Here is a 21,156-nt window from a genome sequence, read left to right on the forward strand (position 1 = left end):
ATAGTTTAACTCTTTTGGTATTCTTTGTCGTGTCATAATCCACAGTGGTGATTAATGGCTCATATGAGTGAAGACGCTGATCAAAGAACCTGAAATCCATGTGGTACAAGGCAGGAGACACCGTGAACAGGATGCCAACTCACAACAATCTCACACACTGCGGACAGTTTTAGAGATGATAATCAGCATATCTTGGGACTGGGTGAGAAAACCCAGAGCGCCCCATGGACACCCCTGAAGCAACTCCACACACAGACACACAGGATGGAGGCAGGAACCAAACCTCAGAGGTGCAGGGAAAACATGCTAACCTAATCAACCTACAAATTTTATAAAATGTTGAAATTAGACAATCATAGCAAGGAAAGGTTGTATACAAATTTATTAAGAACAGAAGCAATAAGTGGCAGCATTGTTCTGATTTCTCAACCAACTAAAAATACATCATACTATCAATAATGCACATTCGAGAAGAATGCATTGTCATTAAAGTTTAACTTAAAGCTTCCTATCAGCTAATTCTGACTGGCAATGTGTTTTCATGCAAGCAATTCTTCAAAGTTCAGACCACATTAATGGAATACAATGAACAAATTATTAATTTCCCTTGTCAGACATAAGCTAAAATGGTCAGCTACTAGTCTCAGCTACTTGATCATTAGAGATCCATCACAAAGCCACACAACACCCTTCAACCTCCTGGAGACAGGATTGGCTCCTCTAATAAAAATAAGATTTGACCCATTTATTTTACTGTATGAACACATCTTGGTTGAGTTAGAAATGCTGTGAGACCGCCAAAGTGTAAATCTGGCTTGTTGAATTTACTTTAGATTTATGGTAGACTTATTCATTGTTGATTTACGCACTGCAGAGCTGCACCTGGGCAAAGAGGTTCAAGAAAGTGCGACCAATCTGCCTGCATGCAAGGCATTAAACAAAACAAACAAACAAAAAAAAGATATAAAACACTTTTGATTTTTTTTTTTTTTTAACCTTCAGCTGGAAAACCATCATAGAGATAATGCTGTAAAATGCTGTGTGACCGACGTTGTTGTAGACAGTATTGTTCCATATTGCTGAAGGAACAGGGTACAATAGACAACAATAATGGGTTGAACAAATGCATAAGCTCTATGTATAAGAGTTTTTAAATAGACTACCATACTCTAACACAAATATAAGTGGATGGTTCAGACGAACAATATCTGTGTGTAACAAGAATGAAGATATCAGAAAATGCTGGGTTATGTTATGTGGTATCGAATTTCCCTACACGTCCATGTTGGCATTGCGGTCAGTCAGTGTGGCTAGAGGCTGGTTGTGATGGGGAATGTGGTGGAGAAGGTGTGCGTGAGTCTGTATGAGCTAATGTAGTGGATGTGTTTGTAGTGGTGTTGTGTGACTGTATTGCAGTGATGGTTTGAAGGCGCACACTCATGGCTGGGCCTCTGCATTCACCTCCTTGTCATAGATGTAGCTGCCAACACCACCTGTGTTCACTCCTGAAAGCAGCACAATGAAACAGTCCGGTCATATGACAAAGGATGATATTACACACACAAACATACACACACAAGCACACACGCGCGAGTGCACAAAACTGAACTAAAAGCAAGAACTGTGTTAAATTATAAACTGAAAAATTAGCTTAGACCATTTCTTAATAACTTGTATTTTACTCGAGTGCACATGCTTCCTCTTACAGTCCAGCTCTTGCAGTATATTTTTAGAATCTATATCAATGTACACTGAAGAGAATGATGAAGTGAAGAGCGCCATCTACAGGGTAAAAACAGATTGTACCTTTTGGTCCGAACAGGACAGCGTAGCACGGTTTGTGGCAGTAGGGCTGGCCTTCATGCTGACAAAATAAAACAAATACATCAAAATCTGGATAGTTCAGTAAACCCCTAACCAGGGGTTTCACAGTTACAGTCACAGTATAGTAAACTGGTCTAAAGTTCTTAGAATCTCATGGTTTTAATGGACTATTTAAAAACACAGTGAACACAAAATAAATAAAGGTTTATTACCAACAATATTATTCTTATCAATATTATTTATTACTATCCTTATTTGCAAGAACATGTTTTCTATCAAATAATTATACTCTCTAATTTTACTGTCAAGATTTTATCAGGGTGTTGTTAAAAGCTAAAAGCTAATTGTGCCAATGAGGAACGGTGGCATGTAGAAAAAATTAATTAGACGTCTAAAAACTGTGGCTGGGTGCAGTGTTGTTTTACCAAAAATGTAGTCAGCAATTCTTTGTTCCTCTTTATATTTGATAGATGCTGTGTACGTTAACATTGCGATATGCTAATGAGAGTGAAAGTAGTGTGTACAGTATACTGCAGTAGTGGATTACACAGGAAAAGGGTTTGCAGTGAGGACTATCAGATCATCCTGCTTCCACTGTTAAAAGGGAAATCACACAGTGATAAAACTATGAGTTTATCTGCTGAGTCTTTCTATTTTACTCCTCACCTCTGCATGACTGCCTGGAGCCAGCGTCTTGCTGCACCTCTCACAGCGCAGACACGGCCGATGCCAGTCCTTCCCAAGAGACGTCACCTTCTCGGCTGCCGCCACACAAAAAAATGATTACTTACTTACTTACTGAGTGTTAGATTCCATGTTAGCAATTAACGTCAGATTACGTGAGCAACCTACCAAAATAGACCCTCTTATTGCACCTAGGGCACATGTTTGCCTCCCCAGAAAAGGTGGTGATGCTTCCAGCTGAAATGAGAAAACCAAATGAGAATTCCATGTAGATACCCAAACACTTCCCTTTCAGTCTGTGCTGTGGATTTCACTGGAGACTGGGTAAGGATGAGAAGAGAGTTAAAAAAAAAGTGTTTGATTATGCCTCTGAAAAGCTGTTGAAAAAGTTGTTTGAAAAGCTGGGCTCAGAGGCCCAGACTGCCCCAGGTTTTATGATAACAGTCTAAGCAATTCTTTTTGTACCTTTAGAAGGAGGTCTGTTGGGTGCTGAGGCTCGTTTCTCGTCAGGTTTGGCTTCAGAGTCCACAGTAGCTGGGGCTGGGTCTTTGTTGACTGGTGCTTCATACACATAAGAGCCTGCACCGCCAATGTTGACGCCTGGATATCAAAAATTAAATCCACCCATGAAGACAAGTGCTTAAAAGAAACAGCATCATATAATAAAAAATCTTCAATCCAGTATTATTAATAATGCAGATTAATATGACATTAATAAAAGAACATCCATCCCCATTTTAACAAATAGCACCTAATACGTTTTGTCCAGCAGAGGGCCCTCAGTCACACAATACTGCAAAGAGAGCCATTTATATTTTGTCATGAAAAGCAACAACCGTAAACAGGTGGAATAACATTCGTTTGTTTCACTTCCGTTAACTTCAGCTTACATGCAGACAAGACAGCCAGGTGAAAGCACCGTCTATTCATTACTCAGAACTTACTCAGCACCTGTTATACTGAAAAAACCCACTGCTTACAGTTTGAAGTGGAAACTTAATAATCTGCAATTAGTTCAACTCCATTTATGACACAGTTGCGTGCATTTGGAAACCAAATGTACAGATACTTTCTGAACAGTTCAGTGCTACAACAGTTGAAGTAGCATAGAGTAAGTGATCATATTAAGCGTATCACTTCTGTATAGGCACATTAGTATAATAGGCATATCAGGTTACTGATACCACCCCAATTCACATGATACTGGGTGAAGTGGGTGTTTCCATCTACTGTTACACTAAGCTCTGGACACAAAGCGACAGCCATCTCAAAATATTGCACAATTACAGTTAATGATAGCAATAATGTAAAGCAGACTACAAATTGTGCTGAGAGAAAATATTTGCTTCAGCATCTGCCTACAATACAAGTAAGAAGATAAAACATCTTACAGCATTTTAATTGAATTTGAAGTGGTAAAAATATGAGGGTTGCTGATCTGATTGTGCAAAGCAAGTGTGGTGAACATAAATGTATTTCTGGAGCAGATTTTAAACCTTCACCTGTGAGAGAACGTCATTTCTCTGAGCAGTGAGACGTGTGTGTCACTTTGCATATGTAGTGCAATTCACGGCACCTTCAGCTAACTTTGAGCTTTAGCTGCTCTAAGCACTCACTGCTGCTTTAAACACTCAGGATTGCCTCCCTCTATTAAATCCACTGTTAGCATAAGTGGTTCAGTGCTAGCAACCAAAATAAACAAAGATAAATAAAATGTCCCATGATGCCCTTGATGGCTTAATACCAAGTAAGTTCTTCATTTCATGTTTTGTACTCAACAAGTGTTGTTTTGATGCAATGACTCTATGTTACTACCAGCATTAGTCATGAACTGATTTCTCACCTTTTGGCCCAAAGAGGGCAGCATAGCAGGGCTTGTGACAAAAGGGTTTCCCATCATGCTGAAAAAAAGAGGCAGAAGAATGTGAGCAAGGCATGAATTAAAACTCGGCATCTGTTTCCATCCTACTATGTTCCATCGGTATATCCTTCTGTTAGAAGTCTGAAGCTGTCTCAAGTCGTAAAGCTAATTGTCTGAGCTTTTGAGTGCATGTTTTCATTTACTATGGCATTAATGTTGCTAGATGCTCACTTTCCATACTAAGCACCTCCAGAACCAATTCACCTGAGATTTTTTTAAAAGCCAAAGAAATGCTTGCTGTCCTGCGATATTGGCTCCGCTATAACAAGCAAGTGTGTTCAGAATATGAATAATCTTTACTTCTGTGACTGGGATGAGGCTGGGATGTGTTTATTATGGAAACAACTACTGGCCAGCTGTGAGGATGTCAGGAGGAAATCATGAACAAGGCCACTGGCCCTGTTAGCAGATGTCTGCTGGGAAATTTTTTTTTTTGAAATGCTTACAGTCTCAACATAGCAGACAGATATACCACACATGGTCAAGACTGAGTTTCAATGGCAGATTCTTACTTATCAGGAATACCGAACTGGGTAATAAGCCTAAAACTATTTCCACTGAACACTGTACTGGTGCCATCACTGTGGCTCTTGTGTGATGGCTTGTTCTGCCTTCCGCTTGAGGCAGGGATTAATTTCATTCTATTTCAAGCCAGGCTGCTTTCTCTACTGGTACCAGTGAAATGAATTAGGAGGTCCCAGCCCACTCACTTCCCACAACCTAATACCAATGTCTTTGCCGTTGTTTTTCCATCAGGAACCCAACCCCACGCTTTCCAAGAGTGCAGCCTCATTAACAAGCCTTTCAAGAGGTAGATATATAAATGAACCATATCTTTTTGGATGCCAAAACACAAGAATATCTTGTAGATTGTTTGCAATTAATGACAATTTTCCAGATTTGTCATAGGCATTATCCAACTGGAACTGTGGTGCTTTTTATTCTGAATAGTACAAACGCACTGAGGAAAAGTACACTGCTTAAAAAAAATAAAGAGAATGCCTAATCGCCGCAGATTACACACCGAGTACACCAGGTGCTAATGCTGGAGGAGAAAAAATTTCAAGATGTCCTCAACACTCCGGTGAAAAAGACATCTTACAAACCTCTTTTCAATTAGCCCACAGTCTGGGGTTTATTATTTAACATTTTAAAGTCACTGTGTTCTGCTAAAGCTAGCCGCATCTCATTACAAGAGTCAGTGTTCCATCTGAGACTTTACTACACCACACTAGAAAGCAGAATAGATACCAGGCATAGTGTAAGTGAATAGTGTGTCGTATGTAACTTGGGACACAGGTAAAATTGAAATAAAAAAATGATACCTTAATTTCTTCACTTGTCTATTAGTTTTAGAATAGAAACTACTCGTGATTGGATTTCACTGATAACTGTTTTATTTGATATGTATTTTAAAGGCAGCAGTGTACTGTAGTTCAGTGGGGAGTTTTGCAAGCTCACAGCTCCAGGGTCCCTGGTTAAATCCTGAGCTTGGGTTTCTGTCTTTGTGGAGTTTTTCCCTATGATGTCCCTCACAAAATCATGCCCCTAGTCTGATTGGCTACTACACCAAGCTACCCTTAAATGTGAACATGGATCCACTGTGACTTACTATGAGATGAATAAATTCTGTTGATGCCTTACCAACAGCCAATAGCCATCCTCTGATGATGTCTGGAGGCTAAGGTATACAGCAGATGAAGGAAATTGGGAACAAGTATAGAGCTATAGAGCATCTTTAACCTATTAAGAAATATACAACATATAAAAGCTAAAACACTTTTAAATATAAATATATATTTATTCCTTTATTCATCTCCAGTATGAATGTTTGAGGTTTTTGGTTAGAGTCATATTAGATCCAGAGCGTACTGACACCAGGGGCAGTTTGGATTAGTTGGATTAGCTCATCAAACATTTGGGTTAAATTATGTTAGCTACCTTTCCAGGCTGTCATGGAAACATGGCACCCACTTTGGAGTACATACTTTGAGCTAGATAATTACTGGGCCCTTGCAAGGATTGAAGGTATAAATACTCTCACTGAGAGATTACTGATGCAGACCAGCATTCAGCTAGGGATGGCAGAGGCTCTGCTTTTATATTAAATGCAAATACCAGCTTCTGGAAGCATAAATAATAAAGGAGAATATGTTTTGGGTTCACAAAGCAATACTCATTGTAGAATGGAAAAAAAAAAAAAAAAAGCTTAGACATGACTCCTATAAAACATCACACACTCATTTCAAACTTTACTATCTGATCATGAGGTGCAAGATAATCAAATCAACAATGCCCAAAATATGAAACATTGGTAGACTGTCCTCATGGGATGGTTAAAAGGGTAACTAAAGTGCTGTATCTGGCAAAAGGCAAGGCCTCAAAATGACACCACAGAGGAATAAATATTAGTTAAGGTAGCGTTGTTTATTTAATGATTTAAAATTTACTGCCATTGCAACGTAGACCCTGATTTTAATGCTAAAGGAAAACTAACTAAAAAAGGAAAAGAGTCCAGCAACACACTCGCCTGACACTACACACACACACACTCTCTCTCACACACACACACACACACACATATATATACATATACACACACACACACATACTGTACACACACACACACGTCATGTTCCCAGTGCCCTAAAGCCCTTTACAAATAGACCACTCCTGCCCTAAGAAAATGAACATATGCTTTACACGTGATACACAGCACATCAGCTGTGATGCAATTAAAACAACACTAGACCGACTCATCATCTTAATCATATGCTATATCACACAGAATAGATGTCACTGATATAGATATCATACCTCAAAGCAATGGTATCACAGACCATTGCCTCATACTGTACACACTACCTGTAGAACAAACTAATAATGTCTCACCATGTTATCGCCTCGGTAGAACTATTATTCCGACCACTAAAGACATATTCACAAGTAACCTGCCTGATCTGTCTCAACTACTTACTATACCCTTAAACACAAACAACCTAGATGAAATGACTAACAGCATAGGCACTATCTTCACTAGCACATTAGACACTGTTGCCCCCATCCGATTAAAGGAGGTTAGAGTCAAAACACCTGCACCATGGTATGATGTTCATGTTCACACCCTCAAGAGAGCAACCCGTAAACTCGAGCAAAAGTGGAGAAAAACTAAATTAGAGATTTTTATAATTGCGTATAAGAACAGTATGTCCAGCTACAGACAAGCTCTAAAAGCTGCTAGGGCTCAGCACCTGAGCAAACTCATAGAAAATAACCAGAACAATCCCAGGTTTTTATTTAGCACAGTGGCTAGATTAACACAAATCCAATAACCTGAAAACACTATTCCATCACAGTTCAGTAGTGAAGACTTTGAGATTCTTCACTGATAAAATTGAAAGTATCAGGAACAAAATAGTTGATGTTGAACATATGAGAGCATCTTGTGACCCAGTCTCACCTAAAGCTCTACACTCACAACTACATGGCTTTACAAGTACAGGACAGCAATAAGGTTAAGGTATTTAAATATATCTAATATTAATCTTGAATTTTTGTTATATATTAATCTTTATATAATTCTTTATATTAACCTTTTGTTTTATGTTTATGTTCTGTAAAGCCGCTTTGAGACAATGTCAATTTTTAAACACGATATAAAAATAAATTTGAGTGTTATTTTAGGAATATGATCATTTACTGATATAACAATTTTATTACAGGTATGACCCTCGAGCTGTTAGCCTTTTGTTTTTGTAAATATGATAAATTGGCATTACCAATTCCAGAATTTTTAATTGTGCCACTAAAGTGTTAATTGTGCCACTATTATGTCACACCAACCTATTTTACCTAGTGAACTGTCCTCTAAACCCAGTATTTAATTCAGTTACAGTTAAAGTATCATTAACAGAAGACTATAACGATAACAGATACTCTTGAAAATATGATTCAGTCAGATGAGTAAACAATGTGCGTATTAAAGCAGAATGACAGGGAGATATATAATACATCGAAATGAAGCAGAAGTACTGACGTCTTCATAATTATATTTCTAGGCCTGAGATGAGCCGAGGAAGAAACTTAAAGAGGAACCAGATTATCCTGGGTGACATCTGATAAGGAAATTATAAATCATTACTTCTACAGAACAAGATTAAATGTTTTAAAGAGATGCTTATCATGAGTCTCTATCATTACAGGAGCAGTTCTCAGACAGAAGGCTATATAATATCCAGGTGAAATTAGCCAATATATATATATATATATATATATATATATATATATATATATATATATATATATATATATATATATATATATATATACGTATATATATATATATACGTATATATATATATACACACGTATATATATATATATATATATATACACACACACACACAGTATATATAACACTTAATCTCCAGGTACAGCACTGTAACTTTATATTGGGTGTGATTTTTTTTAAATATAATTTATAATGGGTCTTATATTCTGGAGTGAGTGAGTAAACAAGGTAGTTCTGACTGCTAGCCAGGGAAAATGGAGCTCTCATGGAGCTCTCAGTGTGATGTTGTACACTCTCACCTCAGCATGGCTTCCTGCTGTCAGGGTTTTGTTGCAGCGGTCACACTTCAGGCAAAACTTGTGCCAGTCTTTCCCCAGAGATGTCACCTTTTCAGCTAATGGAGAGAGAGAGAGAGAGAGAGAGAGAGAGAGAGAGAGAGAGAGAGAGAGAGAGAGAGAGAGAGGGGCAAGAAAGTAGATTAGATCGAGAACAGACAAGGAAAAAAAAAGAGGCGCAGACATTAATAAATCTTACTTGACCCATCATCAAGTCAAAGTGGTTTACTCTAATCATGACAATGAAGGTCTACCGGATACATTCAAGAATTGTATGATTTACATTGTGCTCTAGTGAGAAGATAAATCTTGAAACAGAGGTTCCTGTACTTTATCAAAAGCTTTTTTTGGCACTGCTGTCGAAAAAGTACTTAAAATAAGTACATTGCTGTAAGCAAAGCTGGTGATTTTGACACATTCTATGAGAATTGTCTATCCCAGGCTCCATCGAAACACAATGATGAATCATGAGTCAGAAAGTATTTAGTACTGGTCAGAAGAATGTAGATGAATATAGACATTTGGAGAAGTCACACAAACACCAGCCAGAAGTAAATATTGAAACTTCTACCCAGGAGCTTTGAAGTAACCAGACTTGTGCCACTGTGCCACCCAATAAGCTCTGTGTTTGGCTTATTTCTTCAGGGTTGATCTGGTTCAGAATATCTTAAAGCACTAGTGACAATTCTCCGATTTTGCATTCTTTTTTTTAATATAACAATTTTCATTACAAATGATATTACTGGCAACAACTTAAGTGAAATGTCAATTAAGGAATATCTGAAACCTTAGCATGAATTACAGAGTTGTGGTATTTTTATCACGTCTCCCTTTTTTTGCTTCTGATACAGTGTGCATACAGCTCGTATATCGACTCCGCTAATTTGTGTAAAGTTTTACAATCGAATTTAGGTACAAATCCAATCAGAGTGTCATCTGAATACATGATTCGTTAAGAGATTAGACATGAGGAAACATTTAAAACAAAGCAAAATCACACTGTTGCTAATATTTATATAAATAATGAACAGTCGAGACTTTTAACAGTTACTTTCTTTGTTTTTAAATATTTAGATTTGTGGTTGTGAATAAACAAACAAACAAAAATAATTTCTCATTAAAAAAAAAAAAGCCATTTTTTTCCACTCTGTCCCCAGACTTCTGAACTCCACTGAATCCTCACAATATATCTAAAGTGGAACTGCACCATTTATTATTAAAAAATGTGGAAAAAAAGGGGAAATTGCCTTGTTGTTGCAGCTGTAGCTTTATTTTTGCATCATGTGCATCAACACTTCTCCTGCTGATACACTGGAATACTAAAATTGAAGCTGCAGCTGAACAACCAGTTTGTCAACTTCTCACTCGGATTCTTTTGTAGCCAAATCTCTGCATTTCCTCTCGATCATTTTCCCTTCCTTCAGTAGTGTCCCAAGTGGCATAACCCCAGTCCTAAGAATACTCCTTCCAATTATAAATCTCCTCTTGTACACAATGTAGAAGTCCTGCTGGGGCAGCATTCATCCACAAGAGGAAACACCTCGTCTTATCAGACCCGGACACAAGCGACCAAAGAGGGCAAGCGGTTTCCTCCATCTTTCTACTCTTCCAAGGCTTTTCCGCCAGAAGAGGGAGCATTGTTTTAGGTCTGTCAGTCCTCGTACTCTCCCTTGGGAGCAGCAACAGGGATCATTTTCACTATGAAATAAAATTCATCACAGCACAATAAAAGTGCTGGACTCCAACAAGGTCATATAAAAGACCTGGTAATAATGTAGCTACGATATTGCTCATCCTCCATGAGTACAATGTTACACCTGTTCACCAGAGATTCAATGGCAGAATGCAAGTTCAACACAGCGTAAATTATTACTACTAAAACGAGAGACTAATCTGTTCAAACACAGATATTATGAGTCAACGTTCTGCAAATGTAATAGAGTGAGACATGAAGCAGTACCAGACCTAAGAAAAATAAGTAGAATAAAATAAAGCAGACGTACAGACTTGTGGTTAAACAATACAGCTGTTATTATGAGACACAGAAGGTTGTCTGAGTGCCTGTACAATGCAGTAATTACTGTTTCATCCAGCTAGTTAGCAGCTCACCACAGTCCAGCTCCTTAAACACATTTGAAACCGTGTGTAGCCAATTATTTCGGCATAAATCTATCATTTCAGTTACACACAGTCAGCCCTGTGGTCAATACCAATCATCATCATCCCAGATAATGATTTCTCCATCACTGGGGACCATTGTAGTTGTTAGACTTGCATTATGGAGTCATGTTTCCTGGAATGAAGGACACCAAAGCACAGGACAACAATGAAGCACTGCGTAAGATTATCCATGAGGGGACTTTAATCTAGTGTATAGAGTACAACATGCATACACTGCAGATAATAACACAACGATATAATATAATATAATATAATATAATATAATATAATATAATATAATATAATATAATGTCACAAGCATCATTTGCTAGCTGCAAACATCTATGTGCTGGATGTAGCACGTATTATGAAATTACATGAACAAGCATTAATTTGTTTTAATGCCCATCATATAAAATGGAAACATCTAAACTTGATATTATTATCCCATTAAAAAGGTTGTTAACTCTTTTTAACAATACTTTAAGTGCAAACAATTTAACCATTACACTGACTCAGATCATTTGACACTGCAACATTTTCACAGAATTAGCAACTACTTTAATTGTGTGTGGCCTGTGATAATCCAAGTAGGGGAGTTGTTTAAGTGGGTAATGGAGAGAGGGGAAATCGCAGGGCACTGGCAATTTACAGAGGCTCTTTACGGGGCTTGCTGAAAGGAGGGTTTTTTTGGTTGGCTAATTGCTTTCCCATGATTATCTTCAACAACCTACGCTAGAGAAACTGAAGAAAAACAAGAAGGAGGCTGGAAAAATATAATTCCTGATTGCTGGCTCTGCATTTAGGAATTGGGTAATGCATAATCACAGGCAAATAACAGCAGGGGCTCCAACAATATTTGCAAAGAAAGCTGAACTTCAAATATTATCTCTGACTTCTGTTCTGAATGCTTGCCATTTAACATTCCAGTTACAGGACTCTGATTACTGCATGATCTGCTCGCCTCATCTGTTAGGACATAGGACTATCCCTCCCCTACACTGAGGATGCTGACGCTACTGTTACAGCATAAATGACCTCTACAAAACCCATTCCAGCACCTCCTCTCCAATCTCTCATTATTAACAGCGTATTTGTTCTGAAATAACATTATCCGCTTGAACAGCTGTGCCTCGTCTGATCTATGAACGCATGGCCTTAACCTTATTTAAGAGAGGAGACATTCTACTATTGTCTGGAAACAAATCATAAATTTTTCAGGCAAGTGGGAGCTTTGGAGTTACACTTCGAGTTAATTTCGGAACTCAGGCGTTACATGGAGCTAGCGATGGGTGTGGCAGGAAATCTCTGGTGTGCAGATGTGTCTGACTTTCTCAGACTGATGCAAGGGCTCTTCAAACCAGGCTACATAAGGCCAGTGTTGTGCCAGAAAGGTGAGGTTTCCTTACTCATTATAACAGGCCCTTGTGGAAGCATTACTTATGAAGGGCACGATTACTGAAATGTGGAATCACCAGGTTGAGTAAACCAGACACAAACACATACAGACACATGCACACATACATATACAGTATACACATACATATACGCATATGTTTGTGTGTGTATGTGGTACTATGTAGCCAAGTATAAATTGCTGAATTACAGTTACACTCTTTATACAGTACTGTGTTATGATAATCTTGTTTTTCTGTTGTTACTGGATGCTTGAATTTCGTCTGAGATCAAAATTGTATGTACTGTATAAATGTCTATCTATGTATCTCTCCCTCTCTCTCTCTCACAGACACACACATACACATATATATCTATTCTGTCGGTCTGTCTGTCTAACTAAGTAATGAGGCAGATGTGTGAGGGTTAGTGGCTTGACTTATTGTGGAATACATATAAAGCCTTCCTTCCTTCCCTCCTTAGCTACATTAAATATTAAAGTACGCTTAAAATAAATATTTAAAATAAGCTCAAAGATGACATGTTAAAGAGGGTTCTACAATGCAGTTGCAGACCTACACAAAATAAGATTGACAATGGGAAATGTGCCTTTTTGGCCTTTTATTATGCTTACACCATCTGTAGGACAGAAGCAAGAAAAGAAAAAAACAACTGAGTAATAAAATGTAGGCTTTAAACATTAAAATGCTTCCTTAAAGACATCGGTTCACCACTTGCATTTTAAACAGGACACACAATGTGTAAAAGCTCATTTGAAAATACTTGTTGATGTTTGGGACAGAAGATTTTACATCCAGAGCCTACATGGTAAAATCTAACACCCAGTTTACAACACCACAGTTCATTTCAATTCCTTTTATTAAACGGAAAGTCTAAATAGTGCATAGAACACTTCCTTTCTTGTTTTCCTGGTGCCGGGCTGTAAAAAAGATGAGATAATTAAAAAGTCCCGACTTTTCTACACATTATAAGGAACGGAAAATCTTACATTCACAAGACACACTGTAATATTATAGTATAACGTTACTTTAGACGGCCAGTGGTGTTTTTAATGAAGTGGGTCGCACTCAAGCAGATTAGAAGGTAGATATATAAATGACATGGGAACCTTAAAGAAATTCCTACATCAGACTTTCAGAGCAGCGCTTAGACAGGATGGAGTGGGACACACCCGAGAGTCCACAGTTGCCATGATTTCAGCTGGGCGCTAATAATAGTACACTGTTTAATTGATCAGGCCCACCACCCTATGACGTAGACAAAACCAAACGTGTCTACCAAGAGGTTTAGGAAAATCTAGTGCACCCACATCCTGAACCATAAAGTCAAATAAATGATGTGATTACATACAGCCGATCCTGAAAAAAGCAAATTGGAAATCAGGCACTAACAAAACAACACAACCCAGTGTAAAGTCAAGTGTCACTGCTATGACTTCTAGACCAATTACGCAAATAACAGAACCAAACAGTCTCTTGAGGGAAACTGCTGGATTATACGAGACTAAAGGATGAATGGATGCAGGGCTGTGATTGCTCTTATATAAACCCTGATTCCATTCAACCAATTGATTTTGTTACATAATAGCATGACTGACAGGACAGGTTATTTTTCCATTCCATGCAGTATGAAGAAGGATAGTGATCGGTATTCTACACACAGATACTGTACCATTAGATCCGGTATTAAATACAGATCAATTAAAAGGTTCCTTATAATAAGACAGACGGAACAGGAAGGAAGTGCAACAGAGTACAATGATAATGGATCAATCATTTGGGTGTGAAAAAAAAAATGCACAGGGCAAATACTGACCTGCACTTTCATTACAGTAAAAAAAAAAATCTATAATTTAAAAGTCTGAACAAAATCAGAGGGAAAAATTATCATTCAAATTCTCCAGTAAAACAGTAGCAATATTAAACAAATGGCTGTCTGAGGGTGTGTTCAAGTTCCTGCTACTTTAGGGGCCAACATTAGTAAATCAATCAATCAATCAATCAATCAATCAATCAATCAAATAAATAAATAAATAAATAAAGATTATTTATAAGACGGGGTGTGAGTGGTCCTTACGTTAACACAACCGCACTTAATAAAGATGTTAAGGTTCAGAGCTGTACATCAGGTGTCAGTTCTGCATGCATTGTGGTCTTTGTGTAAAGTGAACGCACCATCAGCTAAAAGCAGAAAGTATTAAGCTAAAGTGCTAAAGGTGATTTACACTAGTGAGTGTAGACAGCGATATTGACCTCCTGTTTACATGACTGGTGTTTATTAAAACCCTGTACAACCTGTTTTAATTTAGCTTTTAAAGCCACACAAAGCGGGATGTTAAGATGAAGCCATTTTATATTTTATACACAACAATTTCACCCAGAATTCATATTTCATCTCTGTGTAAAGACTCAAAAATGTCATCTGATTTAAAAAACAAGGCAAATTGAATTGAATAAACTTACCAAAATACACCGTCTTTTCGCATTTTGGACACTTTGACGCCATGTTTATTGTCTGGTTTGAATTCAGGAAAAAAAAATGTATGGTGTTTAGCCGAAATTTACAGCTTCCCTCAGTAGCGCCAGAAGCGTTCACTGGAGCATCCCGCTTGAGAAAGGCTCTATATTTGCATAGCCCCGCCCATCAGGCGTGCCTGGTTGAAGGTCCCGACGCTCATTGGTTCGACAACCTGTCAATCTCAGTGTGGTTGCCTGGCTGGGACATCCACACAGCGTGCCTATGAGGGGTCCATGTCTCTCTCTTTTTCCATCCTTGAGCTGGTGTGCAACAAAAGCTCCTTTCACTGCTCATGAATAGAGATTCTTCAGGACACGCCAGACCGTTAGCAATGTGAAATCTTTCTGAATGACATTGGCACGTCCTAGTCATGCTTAGAACACTTTTCCTTTTTGTTTTCATTGAGCCAGTTATAAATCTGGACCATTTAATTTTTGCCCTAGTCAAACATAACCATCTTTTTAACCAATTAATTCTTTTTCCTTTATAATTCATCAAAAGAAATAGTTTTCCATTGTGTGACGCTCTTAACGCTGCTAGTCTCACAGACCCACATGCTGTCTGATGACACTGAGCAGATCCCAGCATCATTCTGTTAGATAAATATAAGATGCTCTTTTTCTCAGCTATCTCGGACCGTGAGACCGGTTAAGTCACTGTTTTAAAAAAGCTTACCACTACAGGAAAATCTACACATCTGCATTGACTGTTCAACTGTCTACAGATAAGCCTCTGTGGTGTTTTATTCTCACAGTGCCTGGGGAATCTGAGTCAGTAAGCTTGCTGTTACTGCAGCTTTGTGTGGCTTGGTAACCTGGACATTTGCTGCATAAGCATCGTAGGCCGGAATTTGCCCTTAGGCAGGCAATACACGCAGATTTGTGACACGAATAAATAGATAATTTTATGAAGAAACATTAATCCTGGGTATAATATTTAGTCCGAATGCTGATTACATTGCAGTGTATGTACTTAAGTTGTTAAGTTGTATGTAAGGTTTTATTTTCTTTGAAATGTGTATAGCATGCTTCATGGATGTATCTTTTCGTTTGTGTTCTAATACACAGGTATAAGAGCCAAACAGGTGCTGAATGCTCCCTGTCCTAACTGATTACATGCTTCTCTTCCTGGGACACCAGCCCACAGCAAGTGAAACTTTATGCTAGTTTGGGATTTCCAGCGCTGCCCTCTTTGCAGGCTCCACCTAAATCCACACTACATAGCATTACTCAGTAAGAGGGACATATTATAATTCATGTGGTATTTGGAACATCTGAATCTTTAATGTATATGTGCATGTTTTCACAAGGGTACTCAAAATAGCAAAAGGGATTTTTGGGCTGTGGTTTTTGTTTGCATGTGCCTCTTTTAAAAAAGATGTTAAAATGATGGGGATGTTAAAAGGAAGGGGTTTGCAATTTTAGTTTTGAATACTTCACAAAAAAAAGGAAAAATGGAAGAGGATTTTGGTGCTTATTTAAAAAAAAATATGTGAGAAAATTTATGAAAAAAAACAAACAAAACAAAAGTAGAAGAACTGTTATCAGACATTTGAGAGCACATTAGACACCAACTGTCTGGGAGTGGAGCAGCAGTGTCTGTGTAGACTGATAAAAGCCTGCACAGATCAGATTAGCAGCTTTAGTTTAAAAATTTCATTATTTTAGAAAGAGACAGAGAAAGACACAGTGAGAGAGAGAGAGAGAGAGAGAGAGAGAGAGAGAGAGAGAGAGAGAGAGAGACAGACAGACAGACAGACAGACAGAGAGAGAGAGAGAGAGAGAGAAAGAGACAGAGACAGAGACAGAGACAGGAGACAGACAGACAGAGAGAGACAAGTCCTAGTTTTCATGTTGTTTTTGAAACCTATTCATGGGATTGTAATGCTCTCTTAAAGAGTAAAGCTCTCTTCTCCTCCCCCAGACTGAACACATGGCCCTGTCACAGCTTCTGCTCAGCAGAAATGGCGACTCTCTCAGCACACATCCTTCCTCGGGGAGCTGCCCTCTCCTCTATAACCTCATGCTCTTGCTTGAGTAATCTGGGCCACTATATTTAGCCTGGGTATTTACAAATCTGTCCTAGCATTGTCAAGTGAATGTTTGTCTAAGCACACAAGGAGAAACTAATGCTTTTCCAAAGGCTAGTCAGAAGGGTGGGGCAGCCATGAGGTCAGATAGTTACTGTATGGGCAGCTTGGTGTTTCTGTTCAAAAATACCAGTGGTTCAAAATTCCAAGGTATTACCTACTAGTCAGATGAAGGAATCCTTCAGCTAGCATGGGTTGATGTGTGTAGTCCACATCAAAATTATTGTTCAGATAAATAAGCAATAATTAATATTTAAAATAAATAACACAATGCAATCACAGCACAATCTTTTACACCGAGTACACTGAACATTAAAAAATACTGACAGGTGAAGTGAATAACATTGATTGTCTTGTTACAGTGGCACCTGTTAAGGAATGGGATATATTAGTGAAATCACTAATTGTGAAAAGTCAGTTCTTAAATTTGATGTGTTGTAAGTATAAAACGTGTGCAAGCATAAGGAACTGATCGACATTTACCAGAGCCAAATTGTGATAAAGAACTTTGAGCATCTCCAAAACAATAGTTAGTGGCTACCAAATATGTTCCAAGGAAGGACAGCCAGTGAACCATTGACTGTGTCATAGGCACCAAAGTCATACTGATGCGTGTTGAGAACAGCCTTAAAGTCTTTTTTGTCATATATACATTACAGCAGAGTGAAATTCTTTGTTCACATATCTCAAAATTTAGAGGTTGTAGCCAGAGCACAGGTCTCTCGGGTCAGATCTGTTTTGGACCTACACAATAATGCTGATCAGTGAAGGCTTAAACATAACATATTGAAACTTATATTGTGATACTATGTGATATGCATTCATTAAAATACATTAGTGAAAAAAATATTGCATATATATTCTTCTGGTTTTGAATTATTTGCACACCCTCAATTAATACTAGTCAAGTGTCCTGTGGAATAACAGCACTGGACCTCTTCCTGAAACGTCTAGCAAGTCTGGAGACTTGGATCTTGGACACTTCTCCATGCATAACAGGTGTCTTTAAAATTGTTAAGTTTGCTGTTGTTATATTGTTACGTTTCTACATGTAATTTGACAAAGTTACTTTTCTTTGTGTTTTGTGTCATTTTGATTGTGTTTGCTTTTATCATCTGGCTGAATGCGCTATTGTCGAGTCATAACCTCCTTGGCAGAGGCATCCAGATACTGAATCTAATATCCTGGTTGCAGAATACTCAAGATCTATGATCTTCATAAAAGTCTTTAGACTATGTACCTGTTCCAGCTGTATCTCTACCAATTGTTCTGCTATTCAGAAAAAAATATTTCTGGTAAAGGAAATTTTAATTTAGTTTCTCCAGATGTTTACCTTGTATAAATCCTTGGGTGTAATAATGTGTTAAAAGGCACCCACCAGGAGATGGGTATATGTCAGAACATTTTGTAACAATAAACACATGATCACATGTGCATGATACAAGTCCTGAAGTCATCATGGCTATCATAAGTCATCATCTGACTGAGATGTCATTGTACTGTGTATTACTTTTAATAAATAAATTGCTTAATAAACTCACAATTTTGAAACTCTGTCTTCTCACTTACATCTAATGGGTTTTACTGCAATAGAATTTTGCTGTCAGTTTCCCAAAAATAATGGCGTATTCATTACATTATTGATTAAACATGATCTGAGTATTGATTACATTCTGGACAGTTAGTCACTTAAGAAACTACTACGTATTATACCTATATAATTTTGTTAAACACATTTGATTAGGTCAGGAGTTTGCAAACAGTGTGTGTTTTGAATTTAATTACATATATTGTATGCATTTATGTGTTCACATGGGGACTGTAATGGTAAGAGAAGTGATTCCAAGGGCCATAACTACACAAAGCACAAGGGGATCTAGGGAACGGAAACGTTCCCTACTGAATGAAAATGTCCAGGGCTGGGAGCCCAGTGGATTAGCCAGTCAGAGGCCCTAGAATTCCTCCTGGCATTCTTCTAGCAGTGGTTACTTAAACTCGGGGCCAGCTCAAAGGGTTAGCAAATGTTGTAGTTGTCCATGGCCTCAGACTGGTTTTGCATCACAAATTTGTTTCTGGCATGTTTCAATGGCAGAAGGCAGCAATTATAAAAATGAATTGTACTGTTGATTAAAATGAGTTGATATCAATGATAACACGCTGGCTGCTTTGCTGGAAATAAAACTGGGAGAAATACAGTGTTGGCGGAAACATCTTGGGTCTGCTGTCATAGTCTTGCCCTGTACCCACTGTTTACTCCGAGTGAAAGAACTGCGTTGATGGGGTGGTAATGATGTTTGTTACATGATTTTATTTATGCACACACACGACACACAAGCCACATTTCCTCAACCAAGGCCCCACAACAAAAAGACCAACCCCGGACCCAAACACCACTTCAGAGGCATTGCCTGCCAGTGCAGCTGGGTGAGGGAAATCCCTGAGTGTTGCATAAAGTTTATCCATAAATCCTGGATGAAATTACATTCATACACACTTTGTTCTGGGTATATCAGTTGGACAGAAGAACATGCAACATTATGTGGGTCTGGAGCCACTAATCCTGGCTGTACCTCCATCTGTTCAACTACAGTAGCTGCTATCCTTCTTTGCACTTCTTGATTTCTTTGTTTCTCTGCCAACAGCAGAATGGACAACACAGGCCATGAGGGGGCAGCTGTCCTCTTTTTTTACAGCCATGCTCCCTCCTTGGATTCCTGGCACTATCCCTCATGCTGGAGGAGGAGAAGAGAGGAATTTCCCAGCAGGGCATGGCAGGGCAGATGGACACTGAGCGTGTGCTTGATCAGAGCAGCTGAGAGTATGAACTTCCAAGTACACCAATACTCATAAAAATAATAACCACCCACATGGTGATCATCAACAAAATGCGAGCAAATTTATCAATCATCTATGATAATTTGCTCCTGACATTTGACTCTTGTCCTTGGATGTTTATAGAATACTTTACAAGATATTAACCCCTGTGTTATGTTCACTCTTTGGACTCTTCGGGTCAAAACGACCTGTAACGTTAGGGTTTTAAAAGCACTACAGAAATAAAAAGACAAACAAATAAAAGTGCTTTACTATTTTGCTTTACATATTGTCTTTATATAAAACCCCAAGGAATATAGATAACATGAGTGATTAATGTTTGCAAATACTAGATCACATTTAACAATAAAATTGTCATCCGTTTTTGTGATAATGTTATATTTTGTGTAACAAAATATATTATAATAAACCTTGGTGGCATAAATCTAGAAAAAAACCTAAAATGGATCAATGGTTTCATTATTGTATATTTTGAATATTCATAATACAATTGATGAACAACAATAAAAGCATGAGAAACAAAATATTACTGCAGTCAAACATTTGCAAATTTTCAAATGCGGATAATACATATGCAAAACACTAGTAAAAATATAAATTTGTGAATTTGACCTGAACAGGACACAATGAGTGTAAATTACATTTATATATATATATATATTTTTTTTTTTACAAAACTTGGGAGTATTCTGAATGATATATTAATTATTATAAAATTATTTCTGGCAAGCCTTACTGTCAAATTGTTTTAGAACAGACACACCAAGATATAGAAAAAGTTTTTACTTCATCTTTGTCATCGCTGCTGAGATTAAACTTCAAAGATGTGTCAAGAAATGTGGGTGAACAATCAGTGATGAAGGATTCTGAGCTGAACAAAGAATATAAATTATTCATGGAAGAATTCATTCACGCATCTAAGGGTCAGGTTACGATAATGAACCTTAGCATTGATGGTGACTGTGTCATGACATGAAGCTTTTGTTGTCATTTCAGCCAGATACAACTGGTACAGTAAAATGAAAGCATTGTTCATCCAGGACCATGTTGCTGCATAAAACACAAAACTACAAGAAACGCCACA

The 21,156-nt window shown here is 37.9% G+C and overlaps 1 protein-coding gene across 1 annotated transcript; it reads right to left on the reverse strand.

Annotated features, from left to right (window-relative positions):
- Nucleotides 1-364: 364 nt before the first annotated feature.
- On the reverse strand, nt 365-15,251 carry crip2 (cysteine-rich protein 2). The gene is made up of 8 exons (XM_027172885.2): nt 15,094-15,251; nt 9,020-9,114; nt 4,352-4,409; nt 2,974-3,108; nt 2,677-2,745; nt 2,491-2,585; nt 1,807-1,864; nt 365-1,505 (listed from the first exon to the last, which is right to left on the reverse strand). Exons 1-8 carry the CDS (start codon nt 15,134-15,136, stop codon nt 1,438-1,440), a joined length of 621 nt encoding a protein of 206 aa, XP_027028686.1. The 5' UTR covers nt 15,137-15,251; the 3' UTR covers nt 365-1,437.
- Nucleotides 15,252-21,156: the final 5,905 nt, after the last annotated feature.

This window comes from Tachysurus fulvidraco, chromosome 12 (assembly GCF_022655615.1).
Source record: "Tachysurus fulvidraco isolate hzauxx_2018 chromosome 12, HZAU_PFXX_2.0, whole genome shotgun sequence".
In the NCBI taxonomy this organism is placed as follows: Eukaryota; Metazoa; Chordata; class Actinopteri; order Siluriformes; family Bagridae; genus Tachysurus; species Tachysurus fulvidraco.

What these genes read in the sequence shown, in the direction of transcription:
- crip2 (XM_027172885.2), bottom strand. Translation starts at nt 15,136, where the DNA reads ATGGCGTCAAAGTGTCCAAAATGCGAAAAGACGGTGTATTTTG. An exon ending in TGCCCTCTTTGGGCCAAAAG is followed by an intron (nt 3,109 to 4,351) that starts GTGAGAAATCAG and finishes TTTGATATCCAG; the next exon opens with GCGTCAACATTGGCGGTGCA. An exon ending in CAATAAGAGGGTCTATTTTG is followed by an intron (nt 2,586 to 2,676) that starts GTAGGTTGCTCA and finishes GTGTGGCGGCAG; the next exon opens with CCGAGAAGGTGACGTCTCTT.